The sequence below is a fragment of the Myotis yumanensis genome, unplaced genomic scaffold (genome assembly GCF_028538775.1).
Source record: "Myotis yumanensis isolate MYYU_CA2020_CCGP unplaced genomic scaffold, mMyoYum1.0.hap1 SCAF_2, whole genome shotgun sequence".
In the NCBI taxonomy this organism is placed as follows: domain Eukaryota; kingdom Metazoa; phylum Chordata; class Mammalia; order Chiroptera; family Vespertilionidae; genus Myotis; species Myotis yumanensis.
This window is the reverse complement of record NW_027223753.1, coordinates 1,827,373-1,849,376: the sequence shown is the minus strand read 5'-3', so window position 1 is coordinate 1,849,376 and position 22,004 is coordinate 1,827,373. Positions and strand designations below refer to the sequence as shown.

Below are 22,004 nucleotides of genomic sequence, written 5' to 3'. Positions count from 1 at the left end.
CCTCCCATCCCCAGCTCCGACCAACTGCTTTTCCCACGTTTGATCTGGGATTTGGATTGAACATGAAAACTCAAGCCCGATTCCCAGTCTGCGGCGTCTGAGGGAGTCTGGAGGCGACGGGCCCACGTGGCCATGACGGTCACCCTCCTCCGCCGCCTCCCCTTCAGCCATGGATCGGCCCGCCCGGAGGGAGGACCGAGCTGGGAACCCTCGCCACCTGCGGTGTGGACAGGGGTCCCACCATCGCCCTCGCAGGTAAGGCCGGGGCGCTGAGCGCACGCCTGGCTGTGCTGGGGGCAGAGGGGTGCCCACAGCCCACGGGGTTCACGTTTCCAGCACCAGCGATTCTCTTGTGTTGAAAGACTGAACCAATAGCTACATTGTAGCCCCGTTGTGTTACATTGTATCCGATTGTGCTGTAGGGCATTGCTTCGCTGCATTGTATGAAGTCGCGTTGTATTACATTGCATTGTATCGTGTCGTCTTGCATCGTGTCAGTCTCATGCTTATACACAGCACCCGGCGTCCTCTCGCCCGGGTGTGGAGAGGGTAAAGGGTTAATAATGCCGAGCCTTTCTCGAAAGAAAGGCATATTGAGTGGAAATGGTTTCGTTATTTTCTTCCAAGAGCGAGAAGTTCTCCTGAAAGAGAATCCTTTCCCCTCCCCATCCAAAGAGTAAAAATGAAAGGCTGCGGGGACCCAGGCCCTGCAAGGCCCCCTCTGCCCTGACCCCCGGGGGTGAAGGGCCGACTCGCATTTCTATGGAGCCGCAGCCTGGACAGAGGGGTTCAGCCCCAGGCGGGCGGGCCGGCGCTTGGGGCCCCCAGGGCGGCCGGCCGCCAGGGCCTGTTTCTCCCCTGTGACCTGATCAGTGTCCGGCAGAGCCCCTGCCCCCAACAGGAGCGCACACCATTGTGACTCAGAACTGCAGTCTCGCCCGGCAGGTGTGGCTCAGTGGTTGGAGCATCGGCCTGTGCACCGAAGGGTCACAGGTTCGATCCCCAATCAGGGCACACACCCAGGGTGCGGGTTCATTCACCGTCGGGACATGTACTGGAGGCAACTGATTGATGTTTCTCGTCCGCGTAGATGTTTTGCTCTCTCTCTCTTTCTCTCCCCCTTCTTCTCTCTAAAACCAATTTTTAAAAGGACCGCAGTCTCCTCTCCTAAGCCGGGCGGGGCCATGGGGGCCGTGGGGGCCGGGACCGGGGAAAGGCTCCTTCTTCCACCCAAACCCAGGCGTGCGGCCTGCGCCCGCACGTCCGTCTGCAGCTCCATCGGCCACGGGGGAGCAGGGACGCAGCAGAACGCCGGCCGGTGCCCAGCGGCTCTGAGCGCGGGGCCAGGGGACGCAGTGCGGTGCCGGCGGGCAAACCTCCCGCCTGAGTCCCCGCTCAGAGCCCCGAGTCCCCCGCCCGCTCAGGCCGCATCGAGGGGCCCGGATGGAAGATGTTTTATGGTAATTCTCTTCGTGAGGAACGTTTTTGCATTTTCCTTTTTGTGAAATTCAGAGTCTAATGGGGGCGGGGGGGGGCTGTTGGAGGCCAAGGAGGGATCCTGACAGCAGAGAGTCTGAAAGTCACCTACTCGATGGGCGAGCGTGGGACCAGGTAGCGACACGTTGGATAAATGAGTGAAATGCAGACCCAGGTGAGTTACGATCGGGCTGCGGGGAGGAGGAGTCAGGTTTAACAGCTCGGGAAGAAGGACATTTCGTCGCACACGAGAACCCGCCTGGCGCGGCGCGGGTTTGCCTCTGAGGCCCCGCACCGGCCGAAGCCTCTCGGTCTCTCCAACAACTGTTTTAAGGAAAACGAGAGCCCCCCCCCCCCCCCCCCCCCCCTGGCCGCCCAGGTCTCGGCCGTTTATTTTTCTTTTCTCGGCGGTTTCTTTTCTCCTAATGAAAACCACCCGTGGAGGAGCGGACAGATGGGCCCCGGCTCCCGAAACCATCCTCTGCGGGCCGCCCACCCGCCCGCCCGGCCGCCCGGCTCTGCCGCGGGAGGAGGCGCTCCCACCGCTGGCCTGGCCACGCGGGCACCAGGAGAGCGCGGAGCCGGCCCTCGAGGCGGCCCGGTGACCCCCACGCCCCGCTCCCCGCCAGCCAGGCCGCCCCGTGCCGTGCTGTTGGAGGGACTTGCTGTTAGAGGCTTAATCACGAAGCTGAGGTGTGTTGGGGAGGGAGGGGGAGAAATAAAGTCGGGAAGGAACCCCTCCTCTCGCATGAGGGGCAGTAGCTCCCAGCGCGGCTGAGAGGGGAGACTGCTTTCTGTTCACTCGCGGGGTCTCAGGCAGAGAAAAGCCTCCGGCCCGGCCGGCGGGGCTCAGGGGCTGAGCGTCCACCTAGGAACCAGCAGGTCACGGTCTGATTCCCGGTCAGGGCACAGGCCCGGGTTGTGGGCTCGATCCCCGGTGTGGGGCGTGCAGGAGGCAGCCGATCCATGGTTCTCTCTCATCACTGACGCTTCTATCTCTCTCCCTCCCCCTTCCTCTCTGAAATCAATAAAATAAAATCTATTAAATAAATAAAAAAGAAACAAAGAAAAGCCCGCATCTGCTCAGAGGCGGCGCTCGGGGTGAGGGGGCAGCCCTCCAGGGCCGGGCACCTCTCTCCAGCGACTTGTCCTCCGTGGCACAGGGCTCGGCGTCCTGGGAGCCCGGGCGCCCGCTGCCCCACGCGGCGGCAGGGGAGCGACTGTCTCGGGAACCGGAGCCCGTGTGCGGGGAGCTTTTCCAGCTTCCCCCGAGGCGCACGCGGTGGATGCGCGAGGGAGGGACGCGTGTCCACTGGACAGAGCCGGGTGACGGTCAGGAGGCAGGGACATCAGGCGTGGACAGAGGTAGCCGGGCCCGACCCCAGGACCCGCCGAGCCCTGCGCCTCCCTCTCCCAGAGCGCACTGGCCAGGCCTCCCCCTCGGACACGGTCTCCTTTGGCGACAGCTGGCACTGGTGTCAAAGCCGTGCCTGTCCCGCTGCCCTCGGGAGACGGACACTTCCCCGCAGGCACCGCGCTCTGCGGGCGTGAGTCTAGGCCACAGACTGTGTGGGTGCGTGCGTGTGCGCGTGTATGTGTGTGCGTGCATGTGTGCGTGTATGTGTGTGTATGTGCGTGTGTGAGTGTGTGCGTGTGTGAGTGTGTGCGTGTATGTGCGTGTGTGCGCGTGTGTGTGAGTGTGTGCGTGTATGTGCGTGTATGTGCGCGTGTGTGTGTGCGCGTATGTGTGTTTGAAAGCGCCGAGGAGAGCAAGCGGTGCTGCTGCTGCTGGCAACACAGTTGAAAACCTCCCCGGGACTCAGCCTGCGAGGTGCCACGCGACACCCCAGCGCCCCGCATCCGCCAAGGCCTACGTGGAACGCGGGGCGGGGCTCCCAGCACCCCAGGGAGGAGAAGCCCAGGGCGGAGGCTGGGGCGCTGTAACGGAAGCTGGTCCTGCCGGCGGGGACGGGGTGGGGGTGCGGCCCCGTCGGCGCGGGGCGGAGGCGGAGCTTACCCTCCAGGCCGGGCGGCGCGGTCCCCAGCGAGTAGGCGCCCTCCTTCATGTGCAGCAGCAGCTCTTCCCCCGGCCCGATGTCCTTGATGACTTTATAGTAGATCTGGGGGGAGAGCAGAGAGGGGGTGAGCGGGTGGCCTGGAGAGCCGCGGAGTGCGCCGGCCTCGCCCCGGGCGCTCGCTGGGAGCCGTGGCGCCTGCAGGATGAGCGCAGGGGAGCCGCGCCCCCTTTGCATCCGTGGGATCCAGTGTTTGGATGTCGATGGGGGTGGGGGGGTGGGTGCAAAATTAAATCCGTGAGGGTCTGTCCCCGAGTCCGGAGCAGGAGCATCTTGGCAGGAGGGGCCAGGATGGGGGCTCCCGCCCGGGGGGCCTGGGTGCTCCCCTTTGCAAACGTGTGTGAGTCAGGGAGCCGCCCTTTGGCTCACGCAGGCCCCGGGTCAGGATGAATGTGGGTGTCTGTGAAGGTGCCGTGAGCTCAGACAGGGACCGAGGGGGGGGTACCCCGGCAGTCTCAGTGGGAGTGGACACCGTCCTGCAAGGTGTTGGGGGGGCCTGCCGCCAGCATGGAGCCAGTGGCCGCCAGGGGTCTGAGCGGGGGACACCCCTGAGAATGGCGGGGGCGCAGGGTGGGTTCTGCACTGTGTCCAGGGGGCCAGCTCAGCACGCCCAGCCTCAGTGCTCTGCACGGCGGATGCGCCTGGAGCTCGTCAACGTGCCTCCCGAAGAGGACCCGCCGCATCGGAGGCGGCGGCCACGGTGGGGAAAATTCTGGCAACTTGAAGGGCAGCACGGAGGGGACATCTGGGACGAGCCCAGGAACAGTGGCTCAGAAGCTGACGCCAGGGACCCCGCACCTTTAATCCGGAAGCATCCGCCAGCAGTGTGTCTCCCGGGCCAGCCCACTGCCCGCTGCCCGCTGCCCGCTGCCCACTGCCCACCGCCCACGTGGGGTGTTTGGGCCTCGGCCTGGAGAAGCCGTAACCAAGGGGCTCCAGGAGCCTTGGTCGGGCCTCAGACAGACTGGGAGGCAGAGAAGGACCCCGGGCAGCATCTGCCCGAGACCAGGCTGGAGGCTACTTCCCGGGGTCCCCCCGAGGCCGGCCCGGGGCCTGGGGACAGGTATCCAGCCGACTTCCCAGCGCCGCTGACCACAGGTCAGGTGTCCCAGAGGCTGAGCTGGCCCCTGGCTGTCCCCCCTACACCCCCCGCCCTGGCGACATCTGAAGGCTGATCTTCCGGGAGCTGGGGGACTCTTGGGGACTCTCCCTCACAAAGGGCCAGTGCCAACCCCACAACCACAGCAAGGAACCCGCAGGAGGAGGCGCCCTTAGCCGCACTGCGTCCCCCGTCCCCCTGGGTGCTGTTCCCGGGACAGCGGGCTGCACCCCGCGAAGGAACCTGCCGGACACGGTCCCCTGGGATGAGCCCCTCGCTGGGCGCTCGGGTCGCTGCATTTGGAATCATGCTCAGGTGCGTGTGTAGAATAACGGCAAGATTTTAAAACAAAGACTAACACCGACCACGTGAGCTTATGTACTTAAACCATCGTGATTAACATCCCGGTTTTGTGTCATTTTATCCAAAAAGTTACACCGTGGCTGAGCCGGTTTTTAAATCATCAGCTTCGAGCCATTGTGTTTCCCGCCCGGGCGCTGCGTCGGGTTATTAACACGTAGGGCGGTCCTCTTCCACCCCCGGCGTCGGCGTTGGCGTCGGCATCAGAGCCCACGGTGAGGGCAAGTTAGGCCGCCCCGAGCCCGCGCCACCAGCGCCGAGTCCCTGCGTGCAGGCTGGGGAGGCCCCTGCGCTGAGGAGGCCCTGCAGCCAGACCGGAGGCTTCTGCAGGTCCCCATTAGGGGGCAATGTGGCCCCGCCCGCACCCCCCCTCCTGCCCCGCGGGGGCCCCGGCGCTCCAGGCGGCGCTCTGACCTGGCTCTGTCTGTGCGCGCAGCTCCAAGGCGGCCGTGTCCTCCTCGGGCCGGGCTGTTGGGCTCCTGCTACAGCCGGGGCCGGAGGGGCTGGGCGCGGTGCCTCCCTCCTCTGACCCCCTCGGAGGGCCAGCCGGCCTCCCAGGACCCTCCCCCAACACCGCACCTCCTCTTGGGGGGCCACTGCCTCTCCCAGGATCCACACCCCAGCTGCTAGGGCGGCAGGACTTCCTCCTCCGACCCCCTCGGAGGGCCGCGGGGACCTCCTGGGACCCCCCCCACCCGCATTCCAAGTTCCCCGGGTCCCCGCCCCCCACAGCCCTCCCAGCTCCCAGGGCTGCTGGACCCCTTGGGACGCTTCCGCACCCACAGCTCCAATCCCAGGGCCTCGGGACTCCCTCCTCAGATGCCCTCCAAGGCCGCCTGGCCTCCCAGGAGACCTACCCTCCCAGGAGCTGCGGAGGGAGGGAGGGTCCAGCCCGGGGCCCCGGGACCAGTTTGCAGGCCACGCAGTAGCCCCCTCCCCGGCTTCGGACCCACAGGATCCGCCCGCCCCGCGCCTGGCGGGGGCACAGGCTCAGGACGGGAGGCGGCGGGGCCGGTAGCCGAGGCCGCCTGGACTTTGAGCTGCAGACGGAATTAATCGCTATTAGTGCTAATCGCAGCGCCTGGGCGGGCGGGGCAGGTGGGGGTGTGGGGGCACCGTCACCTCCACCTGGAGGAGGGGGCGGGGAGGTGAAGAGGGTCTGAAAACGTTTCCAAAGGCGGGGTCCCGCCTCCCCGGGGCATGGCGGGTGCGCAGAAGCCCGCACAGAAGCCAGGGGTTTTCCCCTCGCGCCCCCAGCGGCACCCAGGCCTTATCAGCCAGAGGCGGGCAAAGACCTGGTTCCTGGTTCCCGGGGGTCGGCTACTTCCCGGGACAAAGGCCCGAAGGCCGGCTCCGTGGCTCCCAGGTCGGCAAAGGCACCTCCGGGGTCGGGTCCCTGTTCTGAGCCGGCCCTGCCCCCGGGGCCCACAGCAGCCCCTTGAAAATCCGAGATCAGCTTATTGCCGTCTGCCCCTCGGCCCCTCACACCCAGGGCGGGGCCGTCCACCGGCCCAGGCTGAGCCGGGAGTCTCCACGGGAGGAGAGAGGAGGCCCTTTTCCGGCAGCGGAGCCGCAGGAAGGAAACGCGTGTTGGTTTCAGGGACAGCGTGCAAGGACCTGCGCCTTTCCCCGAACAGACCCTCCCCGGCCCCGTGGTGTGCCCGGCGGCTGCGGGGCGGCCCTTCCCTGGTCCCGGATTGCGGGCTGTGCCGGCGGTGCCCGCAGCTGGTTCACTGGCGCCGATCAGTGTCCGCCTAAACGGCTGGCTTCCCACACGGGCTTGCCAAGCGGGCTGCTCGGAAGTGAGTTCTCGCTTCAGGGGCCCAGGCTCTGCAACGGCCAGGACCTCGCTGAACAGGGGCGGCCAGGCCGGCGCTGGGACTCTCTCCGTGTGGCCCTGCCTGCGAGCCTCCCCCTCGCCCTCCAGAGGCGCACTGCAGCGCGGGGAGTGCGGACACACGGTGGTGGCCAGGGTCCCACCGAAAGGAGCTGCCGCGGAGGAGCCGGGCTCGGCGCCAGCCACGCTCGGTCCCCGCCGGTTAGAACGTGAACATCTGTTTCCCCCAGCGACGTCCTTTAAGACCAAGACGTGTTCCCACCTTATCACGGCCGCCAGTTGGGGTACTTTCTCCTTTCGGTTTCTTAAGGGCTTTTTTTTGTTTTTTGTTTTAAATATCACACGAATTCGCAAGGATAAAGACTGCCTTCTCATGTGAAGCTAGAGAACAGTATCTGCTAACACTTAAGCCCCACAGGTTTTATTTCTGCTTGATCTTAGAATTCTTACACTTACGGGACGCAGACCCGGCCGGCACGGGACCCGGCGCGGGACACAGGCGGCAGCCGGCGCCGTCCCTGCCGGGAACACACGGTTTTCTCAGAAACAGGAAAGTGAGCAGGTGACCGGCCGACCCTGCCCCCTCCTTTCGACCAGTTTGGGAACTGTAAGGAGGCGTTTGGATACTGAGCTGCAGTCGCTTTCGCTGCTTCTCTTTAAGCAGCCACGGCTCTCCCTCCCGGATTGAAGTCCAAAGGCCTCTGAGAGGTGCCGAGGGCTGTCGGAGCCCCCCACCCCCACCCTAGGGAACTGCTGGGAGCCACTCACCCAGTGGCCAGCCGCCTCCTGGGACGACGGGGTCTGAGGCAATGCCTGGGCATCTTTTTTTTTTTTTTGTCTCTCGGGGACGCTGAGGGGGCAGTGGGTGCCCGCGCTGCCTCGTGGCCCCAGGACTCTGGGAGTGTCACTGCGTCTTCACGATTCGCTGTCCCCAAGGTAGGCCATCTGGTGCTGGGACGCTGTGGACGTGGGGGCCCTGCCGGGCTGAAGGTCTGAGCATGTGAGCTTAGACAACAGCGTAGGCGGCTCCACGGCCCGCAGGGGCAGCGTGGGAGCGCGCTCTGCCCGTGTCGGGCCCCTGGCCTGGCCTGGCCTGGCCTGCTCGCTGCTTTCAGGGCCCAGCGAAGGGACAGCAGTTCTGGGTTTGGCCCATCCACAGGCTCAGGGGCGTGCAGACACCTCCCTCTGCCGGGGGAGGAGGCTGCTGCCTGGGATTCGCGGGGCCTCTCTCCTGTGCGTGGCGAAGGCCATGTGCGCCTCCGTCTTTACACTGTGCCGCATGTGTTCGCCGCCTGCCCCGCGGCTCCGCCAGGAAACTGAGCTGCCCGTGCCTCAGGCAGTGTGGGCCTGCGGTTAATTCTCCCTCTGGAGTCTGGGTCCCAGGGAAGCCGTTCATTGTCCTTAAGCGCCAGTGGTGACTGTGGCGGGGACTCCCCGGCAGCTGGTGGGGTTTCTCGCCGCCGTTTGGCCGGACAGAGGGTCGCTTTGCTCTGAAGGCGCAGCGAGCGGACAGCTCTCCGACTGGAACGAACTGGCCGCGTGTCTTCAGTCTTTTGTGAACTGATCAGGAAATGCGGAAATGAACCCCTGCCCTCTCGCTTCCAAACGGAAAACCAGTTCACTCCAGCTTTTACTTTATCAAACCCAGGGTGGGACTGCAAGGCAGAGGGGCCGTCCCTGCGCCCGGCGGGGCGGGGAAGGGGTTCAGGGCCTGCCGGCTAGAATCCCAGCCCCAGCAGACCGCGGGGTCCACACCGGGCAACAGAAACGAAAGCAAAAGAGCAGCGCCCGGTGCCAACGCGGCGGGAAGCAGCGGGTTCGCATTAGCGCCGGCGCTGGCCCATGCGTGTGGCGTGGCTATCGGGCGGCCAATCTGCTAGGAGCTGCCTTTGTTTGACGGGAGGGGGAGGTCGGCCCGTCTGCTTCCACTTTGGGGAGGCCGACCCCTGCTCCGTCGGAGCCCCTCGCCCGGCCCCGAACATGCTGCTGACGTGGGTGTTCCTGCCGCCCGGCCCGCCCTGGGGGGTCCTCTGCCCCGAGCCCTGCGCCCCAACATGTGTGTGACCCTGGCACCACGCCACACCATCCTCAGCGCCGTGGCCCCGTGCCACCTCGCCACCAACACCCCTGCCTGTTGAGGGGCCTCTTGGAGCTGCGGGGACTGAGCGGAGGGTCCCTGGCAAAGAGGAAACGCCAGAGGCAGGGCTGGTTCCACAGCCACCGGACCAGGGGCCCTGAGGAGACGGCCGTTCAGGTGGCCCCGAGGCCGGCGCTGCCCGGAGGGAGGGGTTGGGGCCTCCGTGTGGGCACCTCCGTGTGGGCACCTCCGTGCGGGCACCTCCGTGTGGGCACTCCATGGCAGGGAGGACGCTGGTGCAGGAGCTCTTAGGAGCTCGAGTTCTTCTGAGCGCGGCTCACTGTCTTCCTGGGGCAGGGGCTGGGGGGGTAGGGGCTGGGTGGGCTGGGGAGGGGGCGGGCGGAGGTCCCAGGAGGCTCCAGGGAGAACGAGGCCTGGCCCCGGACGCCGTGCCGTGTCGGGGTCTGGGTCCCCTGAGTGCTGAGGACGTGAGCTGCAGTCACTCGCTGCCCAGAGCCCGTGGGGACCAGGAGCCCGGCCGCGAGCAGAGGCCCCGTGGGCGGAGGGAACTGGGGTGCCTGGGGACACCAGGAAGCTCCGTGGGCCAAGGAGGTTCAGGGCAGGCGGAGGGCTCCCCTCCCCCTCGGGGCGCAGGGCTCACGAGGTGGGGTGCCACCGGCCTTTGCCTTTGCCTCAACGGCCCCCACACGCCCCCGAGCTCCTGCACCGAAACAAGACGGGTACCGCGAGGCCGTGTCCGGGAGAAGCAGCCAGAAGCCTGATGCTGTGCGGGCGACACTCGGCCGGTGCAGCTACAGGGCCAGGCGTGCTGCGCGGGGGACAGCACTTTTGAGCAGAGACGCGCTAGGGTGAGCGTGGGGCCGAATGAAGGACGGGGAGGTGGGGGGGAGGGAGCCCTCTGTCCCCGGGTCTGACGAAGGCGGGCAAGGCAGTCAACCCCCTTTAGACCCTTCAGACACGACGTGGAGCGAGCCGTTCCCAGGGAAAGAAGCGGCCGCGCGGAGGGTCAGCCGTCTGTGGGCTTTTCCAAGTCCGCGCAGACAGATGGCCGCTCTCCTGCTTCCCGCGGGGCCCGGCGTGCCCGCCGCTGCTTCCCAAACGGGAAACCCGGAAGCTCCGTCTTCCCTTCTCTCTGTCGCAGAAGCGCAGCCTGGCTGCCGCCCCGGGCGAGTGGGCCACAGCCAAGGACACGCTCCCCAGACAAAGGCGAGAAGCCCGCTCCCCCCTGTGCGCCTGGATCTAATGCCTCCGCTCCCACGCCCCGCCATCTCCAATGAAAGGGTTTCTCGCCCGGCCCGCGGGGCTCAGGGCTGAGCCTCGACCTGTGAACCGGGAGGTCAGGGTTCGATCCCCAGTCAGGGCACAGGCCTGGGTTGCGGGCTCCATCCCCAGTGTGGGGTGTGCAGGAGGCAGCCGGTCCATGATTCTCTCTCATCAGTGATGTTTCTCTCTCCCTCTCCCTTCCTCTCTGAAATCAATAAAAATTTTTTTAAAAAAGCAAGTTTTTTTTCAAGTTCTGTTCTCTCTTTTATGATTTTTCTTTGCTTTGTATGGGAACTTTTTTTTTTTTGCCATCAGAATAAGTTCTTTTCTAAATGTCAGGTTCTAACTAAAAGCCGTGCACGTCCTGGGAGCAGAGGCAGACTCGAGCCTCAGGGTGTCCTCAGGCCCTGCTGGGTGCGGCTGAGCCCCGCCGGGGGCCCTGAGGGATGAGGGAGTCGCCCCCAGCCCGGGGAGGGGGGACCGCCCTGGTGGCGGCTCTGCCTTTATTAATCCCAAACCCTTTCTCTAACACGGGGAGCCTGGAGCCTGACGGAACGGCTTGCACAGGCCATGCGGGAAGGCGCCTGTGTTATGTGGTCTCTGCTAACATTTTTGAAAGCAATGGAATCCCTTTTGCAAGTGAGGTCTCCTGTGTGACCCCAAGATGCCGTCGGCAAAAGCAAACGGCTCGGAGGGAGGGCCTGGGCCTCCAGCTCCCAGGAGCCCTGTATTTGGGGAAGACGGCGGGAACGTGGCCCAGGGGCCGGCTCCGGCGCGGAGAGCCAAGAGGCCGGCCACTTGCAGACTTGTGATTAAAGCCATCAAAGCCGCTCGCAGCAAGGGCCACGCTGCCTTCCTGTCCACAGAAACTCCACCCGGCACCTTCCATCTGGTCCGCCCGTGGGTCGGGATGCCCGCCGCCCAGGGCGGCCCCGACACCCAGGGGATGAGTCCCCGCTGCAGGCTGGCCCTGCTGCCACCGCGGGTCTCAGGGCGGCGGGACCGCAGCAACCTTCCGGCTGGTCAGCGGCGACTCTCCCCAGGGCCTGGCCACACAGCCCAGGCAGACCCGACTCTCCAGCGGACAGTTCCGCTCCCCGCCTCCCGCCTGCCTCCCGGGCGGGGGCACCTGTCGGGAGCGAGGCCCGCAGCATCCTGTCTGCTCGCTGCTCAGCTTCACGCACCGGCCTCTTTAGCCCCCAGGCCTGGCAGCCTCGGGAGGCACTGACCGAGGGCCCCCGGGTGGAGCCCATGAGGTGGTGCCGCGCTCCCCAAAACCCTACGCCGACCGTGTCAAACCCCCACGCAGGACGGGGCCTGGCAGAGGTCCCTGGACCCTTTACCTTGGCCCTCCAGGCCTCTCGCCTCATTGCCAAGGCCCCCGCAGGGTCAGAGGTCAGGGGACCCTTCCCCTCGGCAACCCAGGCCTCCCGCCTTGGTGCCAAGGCCCCCGCAGGGTCAGAGGTCAGGGGACCCTTCACTTGACATGCCAGGCCTCTTGCCTCATTGCCAAGGCCCCCGCAGGGTCAGAGGTCAGGGGTCCCTGGGCATGAGCCGCGACCTACCTGCTCGTTGATCTGACACATGGTGAGGTTCTGGTCGTCACAGGAGCAGGCCACGCGGATGTACTTGAGCCAGCTGCCCGCCCCCGCCTGCCCAGCGTCCACGCAGAACTTCTCGCCGCCCAGGTCTTCGGAGACCTGCCCGGGAAGGAAGAAACGGAGCAGGTCAGGGGTGCCCTCCATGAGACACGCGGCCGGGCCCGGAGCGGCAGGCGCTCAGCACCTGGGCATGTGAGGGAGCCCTCGGCCCACAGCCACCTGCCAGCAGCCCCAGTGCCCAGGGAGGGGGCCTCTCTCTCACCGAGCAGCTCACTGGCCGGCGTGGAAGCTGCCACCCGCCCTGTGACGCCCCCAGCACAGCGCCCACGTGTGAAACCCGAGGCCGCCGCCGCAGGCCTGCAGGAGCCGCTCTCGGAGGTAAAGGTGTTGGGTGTGTGGCCGCATGCGAGCCGGGTGTGCACACGCTCACACCCGCGTGCACCTCACCCTGCAAGTCAGAAAGACTAAATGTTCTTCTGAAACGTGGAAAGTTTCATCTGACACCGTGGCCGCCCCCCGCGCAGCCTCTCACGCCTGCAGCCACGGCTCCTCTGGCCACGGTCCCCTGACCGGCTCTGGCCGCGGCGCCTTCATGCAGAGACCTGACTGTCCAGCTCAGAGAGGGTCGCCTTGCCTTGGTGGACCCGCGGGCGGCCGCAGGCTGGGTGCCCCCGACCCCCACCTGCTCCGTCCAGTGCCTCCGGGGGTCCAGCCAGAGCCGTGGATGAGGCAGCATCCGGGCCAACCTCGGGCAGCCCAGCCGGGTGCAGGGATTGGGGGAGCCGAGGCCACCTTCACCCTGAGGTCCTGACGGGCAGGGGTGTCCGGCTGAGCAGGTGATGGGAGCAGAAGGGCCCAGGGAAGCCAGGGCGGGGGGCAGAGGGGGTGACCGGCCAGTGCAGACAGAGACGGCTCTGGGTCCCATGGCCTCTAGGCCCCGTGGGTCTGCTGAATGCCTTACGAAGGGAGAGCAGCCAGGAGGGAGGGGCTGCCTGAGGCCGGAGCATCGGTGCTTCGTAAACATTCCTGTGGCCCCCAAGTGTCCCAGGCACTTCCTAATGGCCAAGGGCCCCCAAGTGTCCACAGATACTTCCCACACGGCCAAGGGCCCCCCAAATGTCCACAGATACTTCCCACACGGCCAAGGGCCCCCCAAGTGTCCACAGATACTTCCCACACAGCCAAGGGCCCCCCAAGTGTCCACAGATACTTCCCACATAGCCAAGGCCCCCCAAGTGTCCACAGATACTTCCCACACGGCCAAGGGCCCCCCAAGTGTCCTAGACACTTCCTGCCTGGCCAAGGGCCCCTAAGGGATGGGGGGCAGCTGCTTTGCTGTGGGGGACATAGAACCTTCCTCTAGTCTGTCTGTGTGTCTGCCCCCACGGCCCCTTGGGGGGCCCATGGCGGCCCCTCCTCTGAATGACAAGTGTCCGAGCGACATGCAGGGGCCTAGCGCTGCTGACACCTCTGTGGGCTGAGGCCTCCGCTCGGAGAACTCTCCATTTTTGGGGGGACTTAAACCAAATGGGCCTAATTCTGAAAGAGAGGAGAGAAACCAGAGGGTCTGGGCAGGGTGGAGACACGAGATGGTAGGTGGGAACAGGTGGGCCCAGGGCAGGTGGGCATAGATGAGCGCTGGAATGATGGGCACAGGTGGGCACAGGGAGGGTGGGCAGTGTGGCAGCGGGGCTCCTGTCTCCGTCCCAGCTTCCGGTCCTCACCATGGCAGCCCAGTCCCTGAAAGACCAGGGGAAAGGGGGCGTGGCCAGGTGAGGCCCCTGTGGGCGGCTTGGGGGGGAGCACAGGCCCATGGGAAGGGCCCCTCCTCCCACCTCCCACCCCAACTGCAGGAAACCCGTCGAAAAGACCCCACATGAAGCTTGTGGTGGTGGCACCTCCCGGAGCGAGGCTGCCCCTCCCCCGCCTTCCTCCGTTACAGGAAGAAGAGGGGCAGGCGGGGGGGCTGGGGTTCCCTGTGGCCCCCACCCTGCGGGTGTGTACCGGGCTGGCAGGGACGGCGTCTCTGTCTCCCTCTGTGCATGTCCCCTTCTCTCTCTCTGTGTCTCTCTGTCACCCGCCCCCCAGCCCCATCGGTGTCTCAGAGCCGGGCCTGCCAGCTCTGGGGTCCAGCTGGCTCAGGTGGCCCCTCACCTTGACCCCCAGGACCAGGTGCCTGTTGCCCGGAGTCAGCACTGGAGGGAGAGCCATGTAACCAACCAACGAACGAACTACTGTTCTACGTGCTTAAAGCTCCTCTCCATCCAGCTTGCACGTGTGAGTGCTCGTGTGTGCATGTGTGTGTACGTGTGTGCACGTGTGTGCATGTGTGTGCATGTGTGTGCACGTGTGTGTGGCTGTGAGGGGGCATCGGGTGGCTGTGCTTTGGGAAAAGACTGACCCGCTGCCTGAGGATGGGCCCCGCCGCCTCCACCAACCGCCTTTCCCGCCCTCCATCTCCCTCTGCACATCCCGGTGGGGCCGAGCCTGCGCCAGCCCTGTGCCAGGATGCGGGCACCACAGGCAGCCCCTGGGCAGGTGCCCTGGGCCCGGACGCCGCACTGGGCCCTGCAGACTGGCTCCCCAGGCGCCTCCATCTGCTGCGGTGACAGGGCCCCGAGTGGGACCAGGGCTCCTCTGCTGTCCCCCTGCCCTCTGTCACCCCGAGAGCCCACCTGATCCTCTAGGACGGCCCTCAGAGGCTTGTTCTGGGGGGAGGGGAGCTACAGCTCCAGAGGCCGAGGGCAGGGACGGCTGGAAGGTTCTGGGCTCACCCACCCACCTGACCCCACACCCACACCGACGCCTTCCTAACGTGCATGAGCCTGTCACACCTGCGGGCACAGGGACTCCGCCGCCTGTACTCGACAGCCAGGTCTACCGTTGACCCTGATGCAACCTGGACGAACAGGCCCCGCCTTCCAGAAACTTCCGCCCTCCACCCTTGCAGAACCAGCCCCTCTTTTCCACATGATGCCCCGCAGGCCTTTGTCCTTGACCCAGGGGCTCCTGGCCCTCGCGGTGCTGGGCACACGTCCCGGCTCGCGCACGGGTGTCTGAACAGGACATGGCTGGCCGCTCGCCCCTCGGGATGCTGTGCGGGGCCTTCAGTCTGTCCCTGCCCCTCGGGGTGCAGGGCCTGGGCCCCGGGGCCACAGTCTCCTGGCGCCTCCCCCACCTGGCGCCCAGTGTGCCCCCCTCTCTGGCCAGCAGCCACCCTCTCCTGGTCACTCTGGGGCATGTCCCTCCTCCTCAGTCCAGAAACCCTGTCCCCGCCCTGACCCGGCGCCTGGTCGCTGGGTGGCACTCACTTCCTGGTGGCCCCAAAAGGCCAGAGGAGGCCCCTCCTCCCAGGGGGCCTGGCTGGCTTCCGGGTGACAGAGCAGGACTTGGCTAACCCTTTCCCTCTAAAGAGATGAAATTGCTTCTGAGAGGCGCCAGGCGGAGCCTCCAGTCCCTCCCCGCGTGCAGCACCCGCGCCTCCGCCCCCGCCTGACCCGGGTCCGAATCCTGGCTACGATCAGGCTGGCCCTGGGAGTCCCAGCGCCCCCAGAGGAAGCTGCTCTGATGCCCGGGCGCCCACTCAGCCTCGAAGACCCCCTGGTCCTCGTCCCTGCCAGTTCCCCAGCTGGTGCACCTCCCCCCCCCCCCCCCCATCAGAAATGCCTCCTGGGAAGCAAGGGCTGGAGAACCTTCCCGTGGTTTGCACATCGTTCGAGGTTTCCTGCGCTTCTAATGCGTGGGCTCTGCCGGGTGGCTCTCTCCTGCTCATGGGCACGGCCTGCCGAGGCCCGTCGGGGGTGAGCGCGCAGGTGGGGTGCCAGGCTGCCGTCCTCGCTGGCCTAACGGGTCTGAGCGAGCAGGACGGCGCCCCAGGCTGCCCTCGGTGCCCAGGCCCTGCTGCTGTAACATGGCTCCCCTGGCACAGCGCCCACCCCCCAGCTGGTGGGCACCAGGGAGGGCCTCCTCCTCCTGCCCCTGCCCCTGCCCTCTTCTTTAAGGACCGGTAGTGTGTGTGGTGGGCGCGCACGTGCACACCCCGTGGCGATTCACGGTGTTTGTGAGCGCCATTCTGACAGGAGGGGCCGGAGGGTGCTCCGGAAGCCCCTCCATCGTGCGGGCAGGCCCAGGGCCAGCTCAGAGATCCCATCCCCTCCGACTCTCACTAGCTCATTACGGCTCATCTCAGCTCGGGGAAGAGACGACCCGGCGCTGCCCCCAAAGGCGGCTGGTGGGAGGGGTCGCGGGGCAGATGGGCGTCCAGGCGGCAGGTCAGGGCCTGGGCCCACCTGCTCCGTGTGGGAGGGAGGGAGGGATGGGGCAGGGAGCAAGGGGGCGGCTTCTGGGAAAGGGAGGGCAGCCAGGTGGAGGCAGCCCTCCCTGAGCTCATGAGGAGAGAGGGGTGGAGAGCCGTGCTTCCTGGGGCGCGCCCCCTGGAACCGGAAGGGGCTGGGTGGGGCTCCTCGTCCCCAGGGACCGGCTCCAGGCCAGGGTGCATGCCCTGGGCATAAGGACCAGGGTCCGTTGGTTTCAGGGACCCCAGAGCCCAGCCCACGTGAGGAGGCTACAGGCGCCAGGCAGGGGACGCTGACGCTGCAGAAGGCCGAGGCCCCAAGTCCGAGCTGGGGGCCCTGCTCCTGCTAATGATGCCAGACTCCGAAACCGCCTCTGCTGTTCCGGGGCACGGGCGCGTTGAGGGCCCGAGGAAAGGCACAGACCGCAAACTGTTCAGGTAAAAGGCCACGCGAACCACCGTGGGAAGGTCTCAGACCTCTGTCCCCCAATACTCAGGCAGCCGGGGCCACAGAGCCTCCTGGGGCTCACAGAACAGTTCCCCCAAATACCCTGACACTCGGGGGCTGTGGCGCCCCCGGGAGCCCGGATCCCAGGCTCAGCCCAGCATTGCCACAGCCTCTCTGCTCCGACGCCTTCCCTGCCTCCCCCCGCCCACCTGCCCCTTATTCTCCTTCTCCCTCCCTCTCGCCTCCCTGGCCCAGGGGGTGCAGGCGTGGGGCCACCCAGTCGGCAGCAGCTGCGAACTCGGCAGAAACCCAGGGCGAGGCAGCGGCACCGCAGAGCTTGGAGCTCGTGGGGTCCCCTGGGGTGGGACTCACACCCCTGATGATGTCATCGGCGCACGAGACAGGAAGAGCGGCTACAGAAACCTGGGGCTCGGCGGCTGCCCCTCACCTGCTGCAGGACCGGGTCCCCACAATCAATGGTCTGAGTGAGGTGTTGGGGGGCTGGGCTTCCCCCAAGCACAGGTCTCGTCACCATGCAAGCCTGCAGTTTGTCTCGGGGGCCACACGCTGCAGGCGGAGCCGTCGGAAGAGACGGGCACTGTGGTGCAGACCAGCTCTCCCGTGGGCAGGGCAGGGCAGGGCAGTGAATGAATGAATGAATGAGTGAACACGGACCTGCTCAGACACGGGCCCCGGGGCGGCCAGCAGGGAGCAGGTGACGGCGCAGGAGTGGGAGCTCGGGACCCCTGCGGGCGAGGAGCCCCGCACACGGTGAGTGCCGTCACGGGAGCATCAGGGACGGCCGGGCAGCCAGCGGCCAGGGCGCGCTGAGGGGAGGCTGGGCTGTCTGTACCACACGTGCCTGAAATGTCAGATTCTCAGCCAACAACACTGGGTGGGCTGGGAGGCTGGTCCTGCCGCCATCGCTCCTGTGGAACCAGAAAGCCTCCTAGCTGTTGAGGGCTGTGCGGGGGCCGTGGCCGAGGGACAGGTCGAGCGGCCTTGGCAGAGCCCATGCCCACACCGGCCCGGCGCTGAGAGCCTGCAGGGTCCCCGGCTGGTGGCCACAGGTGCCTGCTGCCCCCCCGCCCCCACACCCAACTGCACCTGCACATCAGGCCGCTGGGCAGAGGCGGCCCTTCCTGGCTCCCCCGGGGGTCCAAGTGCGGCTCCTGGTCGGTTGGGAATGTTCCGTGGGTGGCCCGGGGCCCCAGAGGGACAGACCAGCGGCAGGAGCAGGTGAGGGTTATCGTGAGCTTCCTCTCTGCCCCCCAGGTGCCCCACGGAACCTGCCCCTCGGAACCTGCCCCTCGGAACATGCCCCTCAGAACATGCCCACGCCCCAGAGAAGGCGGTCACTGCAGGGCTCCCACGCACCTCTCAGAGGCCCAGGACGGACCTCAGTGCCGCTGGATGACGGGGTCAAAGCATGGATTTGGGGCTGGACTTGAACTTGACAAGGAAGTCACACGCCCACAGGTCCAGGGCCCCTGCCTCTGCCCCCGGAGAGGCTGGTGCCCAGGCAGCTACTTGCCAGGGTGGGTCCTGCAGGGGCCTGGCCTCGGGGGACCCAGGTAATGCTCTGGCACCCCCGCAACCAGGCACCACCGTGGGGTACCCCCCACCTGTCTGTGGGTGCCCATGTGCACAAGCCTGTCTCTTGGGGGCTCAGCCTGGCCCAGCCTCATGGGGCTGCTGCTCCTGTGGGGTGGTGGGGGGGGGGGGGGTGGCGGGAGGACAGCCCCTCTGGTCCTGCGCTGTTGGCTGGACCCGGAGGTCGGGGAGGGCAGTTGTGAAAAGCCATTGACGTGCCACCATCTGGGCCAGTTTGGGCAGGTAAAGGCCGGTGCAGGGAAGCCCCCCAAACCCTGGCCTGGCTTGTAAACTGCCCCCCAACTTGCAGCTCCCACTCCTGCTCCCCCGCCCCCACAGGCCCGGCCCCTGCTCCCGGGACTGATGTGGTTAAGATCAGCCAGGCCCTCGCTCAGCCCCTCGCGGCTGCGAGGGGGGCGGGAGCAGGAGCTCCGAGCGGGGAGGTCACAGGCCACCGCAGGCCCAGCTGTGACGTTCGCGAGTGAGACGCTCCCAGCTGCTTTGGTTGCTGTTGCTCATGAAAAAGATGGAAACAAGCCGAACAACAAAACCGAGGGCTTGCGGCGGCACCTTTGCCCGGGGCCCGGGGAGCCCGGCTCTGCCCACAGGAAGCGACCCCGAGTGGAGGTGTGGCCCCCGCAAGGTGTCACACGGCCACATCGGTGGTGACGAGCTGCAGAGCTGTGAGCGGGCACCTGCCAGCAGGTGCTGAGCAGTCTGCACCGCGGCTGAGCTGCTGCAAACCGGGGGAGGGGCCTCCAACCTGGCAGCCGGCCGCGGGCCTCGCACCTGTCTCCACTCTCTCTTTGCTGGACAAAGGCCCCGGTGTGGGCACGGAATGCCAGGCCGAAATGCCCCCAAGGACCCAGGCCTCCTCCCCCAGCTCTGCCCCCTGGGCTGGGACTGTGTGCCGTCCAGCCGGTGACCCGAGAGGAGCTGCTCGGAGACCCAGAGTCCCGTCACCCTCCGACCCCCTCCAGCACCCCCGTCACCATGGATGACAATGCGGACGGCGCCCGGGAGTGACTTCCTCCCACATGCACGTCTCAGAGAACAGGGAGCTCAGCGTCCCCTCCCCCTTCCTCTGCAGGCGTCCCCGCCACCGCCCCGCAGACCGCTGCCCCGGCCGCTGGCCACCAGGAGCTGTACCACCGAGTCCTTAGCGGCCACGTTCGCAGATGAGGACAGGCACAGAGGGGTTAGGAACCGGCCCGGTGTGGCTCAGCAAGAAAGGGGCCGGCTGGCTGGACACGGCACTGGATGCCTGTCGCACTCCTTTCATCTCTGTGGGGACCAGCGCTAAGCACCCTGGTTGGTCCTGCCCTTTCTGCCTCTCCTCGCCTTGACCGTGGCGGCCAAGGGTGACTAAAGCTCCCCCCGAGCCTCGGAAGGACTGGGGTTCAGTCAGGGCTCACTGACTGTCTCCAGGGGTGGGTGGATTGGAGGATGGATGGATGGACAGACAGATGGATAGAGGGATGGATGCATGATAAATGGATAGATGGAGGGGTGGATGGATGGATGGGTGGGTAGATGGATGAATGGAGAGATAGATGGAAAGACAAACGAATGGCCCGGCTGGCATGGCTCAGTGCCTGAGCATCGACCTATGAATTGGAGGTCACAGTTCGATTCCTGGTCAGGGCTCATGCCCGGGTTGTAGGCTTGATCCCCAGTAGGGGACATACAGGAGGCCTCTCTCATCATTGATGTTTCTATCTCTCTCTTCTTCTCTGAAATCAATAAAAATATATTTTAAAAAAGACAAATGGATGGATAAATGATAGATGGATGATAGAGAAATGGGTAGATGGATAGATGGATGGACAGATGGGTGGATGGATGGATGGATGGACGGATGGATGGATGGATGGACAGATGGATGGATGGGTAGATGGATGGATTGATGGGTGGATGGATGGATGGATGGATGGGTGGATGGATGGATGGGTGGATGGATGAATGGGTGAATGGATGGGTGGATGGATGGATGGATGGATGGATGGATGGATGGATAGTTGAATGCATGGGTAGATGGATAGATGGGTAGATGGATGGATGGATGGATGGATGAATGGATGGATGATGATGGATGGACAGATGAATGGGTGGAATGGATGGGTGGATGGATGGGTGGATGGATGGATGGATGGATGGATAGTTGAATGCATGGGTAGATGGATAGATGGGTAGATGGATGGATGGATGGATGGATGAATGGATGGATGATGATGGATGGACGGATGAATGGGTGAATGGATGGGTGGATGGATGGATGGATGGATGGGTGGATGGATGGATAGTTGAATGCATGGGTAGATGGATGGATGGGTAGATGGATGGATGGGTGGATGGATGGATGGATGGACAGATGGATGGATGGACAGATGGATGAATGAGTGGGTAGATGGATGGATGGATGGATGGATAAGTGGATTGTTAAACTGAATAATAGATGAGACACAGAGTCCCCCAACCTCCCCAGACACCTTTGGCTTCCTCCGCTTCCCAAGGTGAGCTATAAGGGAACATCCTGCCAGGAGTTGTAAAGGTGGAAGAACTCCTGGGGACACCTCTCCCAGGAAGCCTGCCTTGATCTCACACACCAGACGGGCTCTCACAGTCCCTGCCCCATCACAGGACGACCACAGTGGGTTTCATTCGCTGATCCCCAGAGCCAGGCGGATGTGGTGCCCCTCACTGTTTGGGGGACAAATGGGCGAGGGGCTTCAGGACCACAGACTGGCCTTTGCCAGCGAGTCTGTGCTCATCTCCCCCTTCACCCTCGGGGCCCTCTGCTCGTTTCCCCGTGGGCTCTGCCCAAGGACGCGCAGACCCTCCTCCTCGTATCCCTGCTTCTCTGGATCCAGGGCTGCGATTCCCCTGCGGCCAACGTCACTGTGCTCTGTGCCCCTGACTGGGCTTTCCCCGGGGTCAACGGGGCAGCGTCCTATTTCCCAGGGCTGAGGCCACGCTGGCTTGTCCATCTCAGCGCCCTGGGGGACCGGCACACAGTAGGTGGTCGGGGGAGGGCTGGCGCGCAGCCGGATGGGTCCAGCTGGGTTATATTTAGTGCCTCCCTGCGCTGACTCAGTCTCTCCGAGCCCATCCCCTCTTCCTCCTCCAGGGGACATGTCCGTCCGGAGCAGCTCCGTGACTCACGCCCCCGTATCAGCCTCGTGTTCTGAGATCAGCGCCCACAAATAGCTCACATCTCAACAGGCCGACTCTACGCGAATACCTTGCCGGTCCCCCAGCGAGCACGCGCGGCTGACAGACAAACATGGTCATTGGCAGAGGCTCCTGGCGCACAGCCTGTGGGGTGTGGACGCCCCGCGATCAGCCTGCTCCCAGGTCCCCCCCGCAGGCCTGGCCGCGCCCTCACCTGCGCTTCACAGAGAGGGGCTGCCTTTTCTCCAAACACTTTCCCCTCATGATTCTGCCGCCTGGGATTTCAGTGGCTTTTTGTTTTTAAATCCTCACCAGATGGTATTTTTCCTTTTATTATTATTTTTTAATATGTTTATTGATTTCAGAGAGGAAGGGAGAGGGAGAGAAACATCAATGATGACAGAGAATCATTGATTGGCTGCCCCCTGCATGCCCCATCGAGCCGGTAACCTGGGCATGTGCCCCTGACCGGAATCGAACCCGGGACCCGTCGGTCCACAGGCCAGCGCTCTATCCACTGAACCACACTGGCCAGGAGATTTCTGTTTTCTGGTGTTTTTTTACCTGGTGGCCCGGAGCTCGGTCGTCGTCCGGCTGCGTGGGGAGGGGCCCGGGGCCCTGTAACTGTAACCCAATGGCCCATCTCTCTCTCCCAACTTCTCAGCGCATCGGACATCAGACGTGGGGTG

General features: G+C 65.2%; 1 protein-coding gene across 4 annotated transcripts in view; it reads right to left on the bottom strand.

Moving 5' to 3' along the window:
• PRDM16 (PR/SET domain 16) overlaps positions 1 to 22,004 on the bottom strand; it is a 275,982-nt gene that overhangs the window by 33,066 nt on the left and 220,912 nt on the right. For 3 of the 4 annotated variants that reach the window (XM_070403930.1, XM_070403931.1, XM_070403932.1), the window contains exons 4-5: positions 11,774 to 11,908; positions 3,494 to 3,596 (exon numbers count right to left, since the gene is read on the bottom strand). In XM_070403930.1, the coding sequence (XP_070260031.1) occupies positions 3,494 to 3,596; positions 11,774 to 11,908 (238 nt within the window). Of the gene's footprint in view, positions 1 to 3,493; positions 3,597 to 7,615; positions 7,756 to 11,773; positions 11,909 to 22,004 lie in introns of those variants that run through there. The other variant, XM_070403933.1, reaches the window with a different exon arrangement.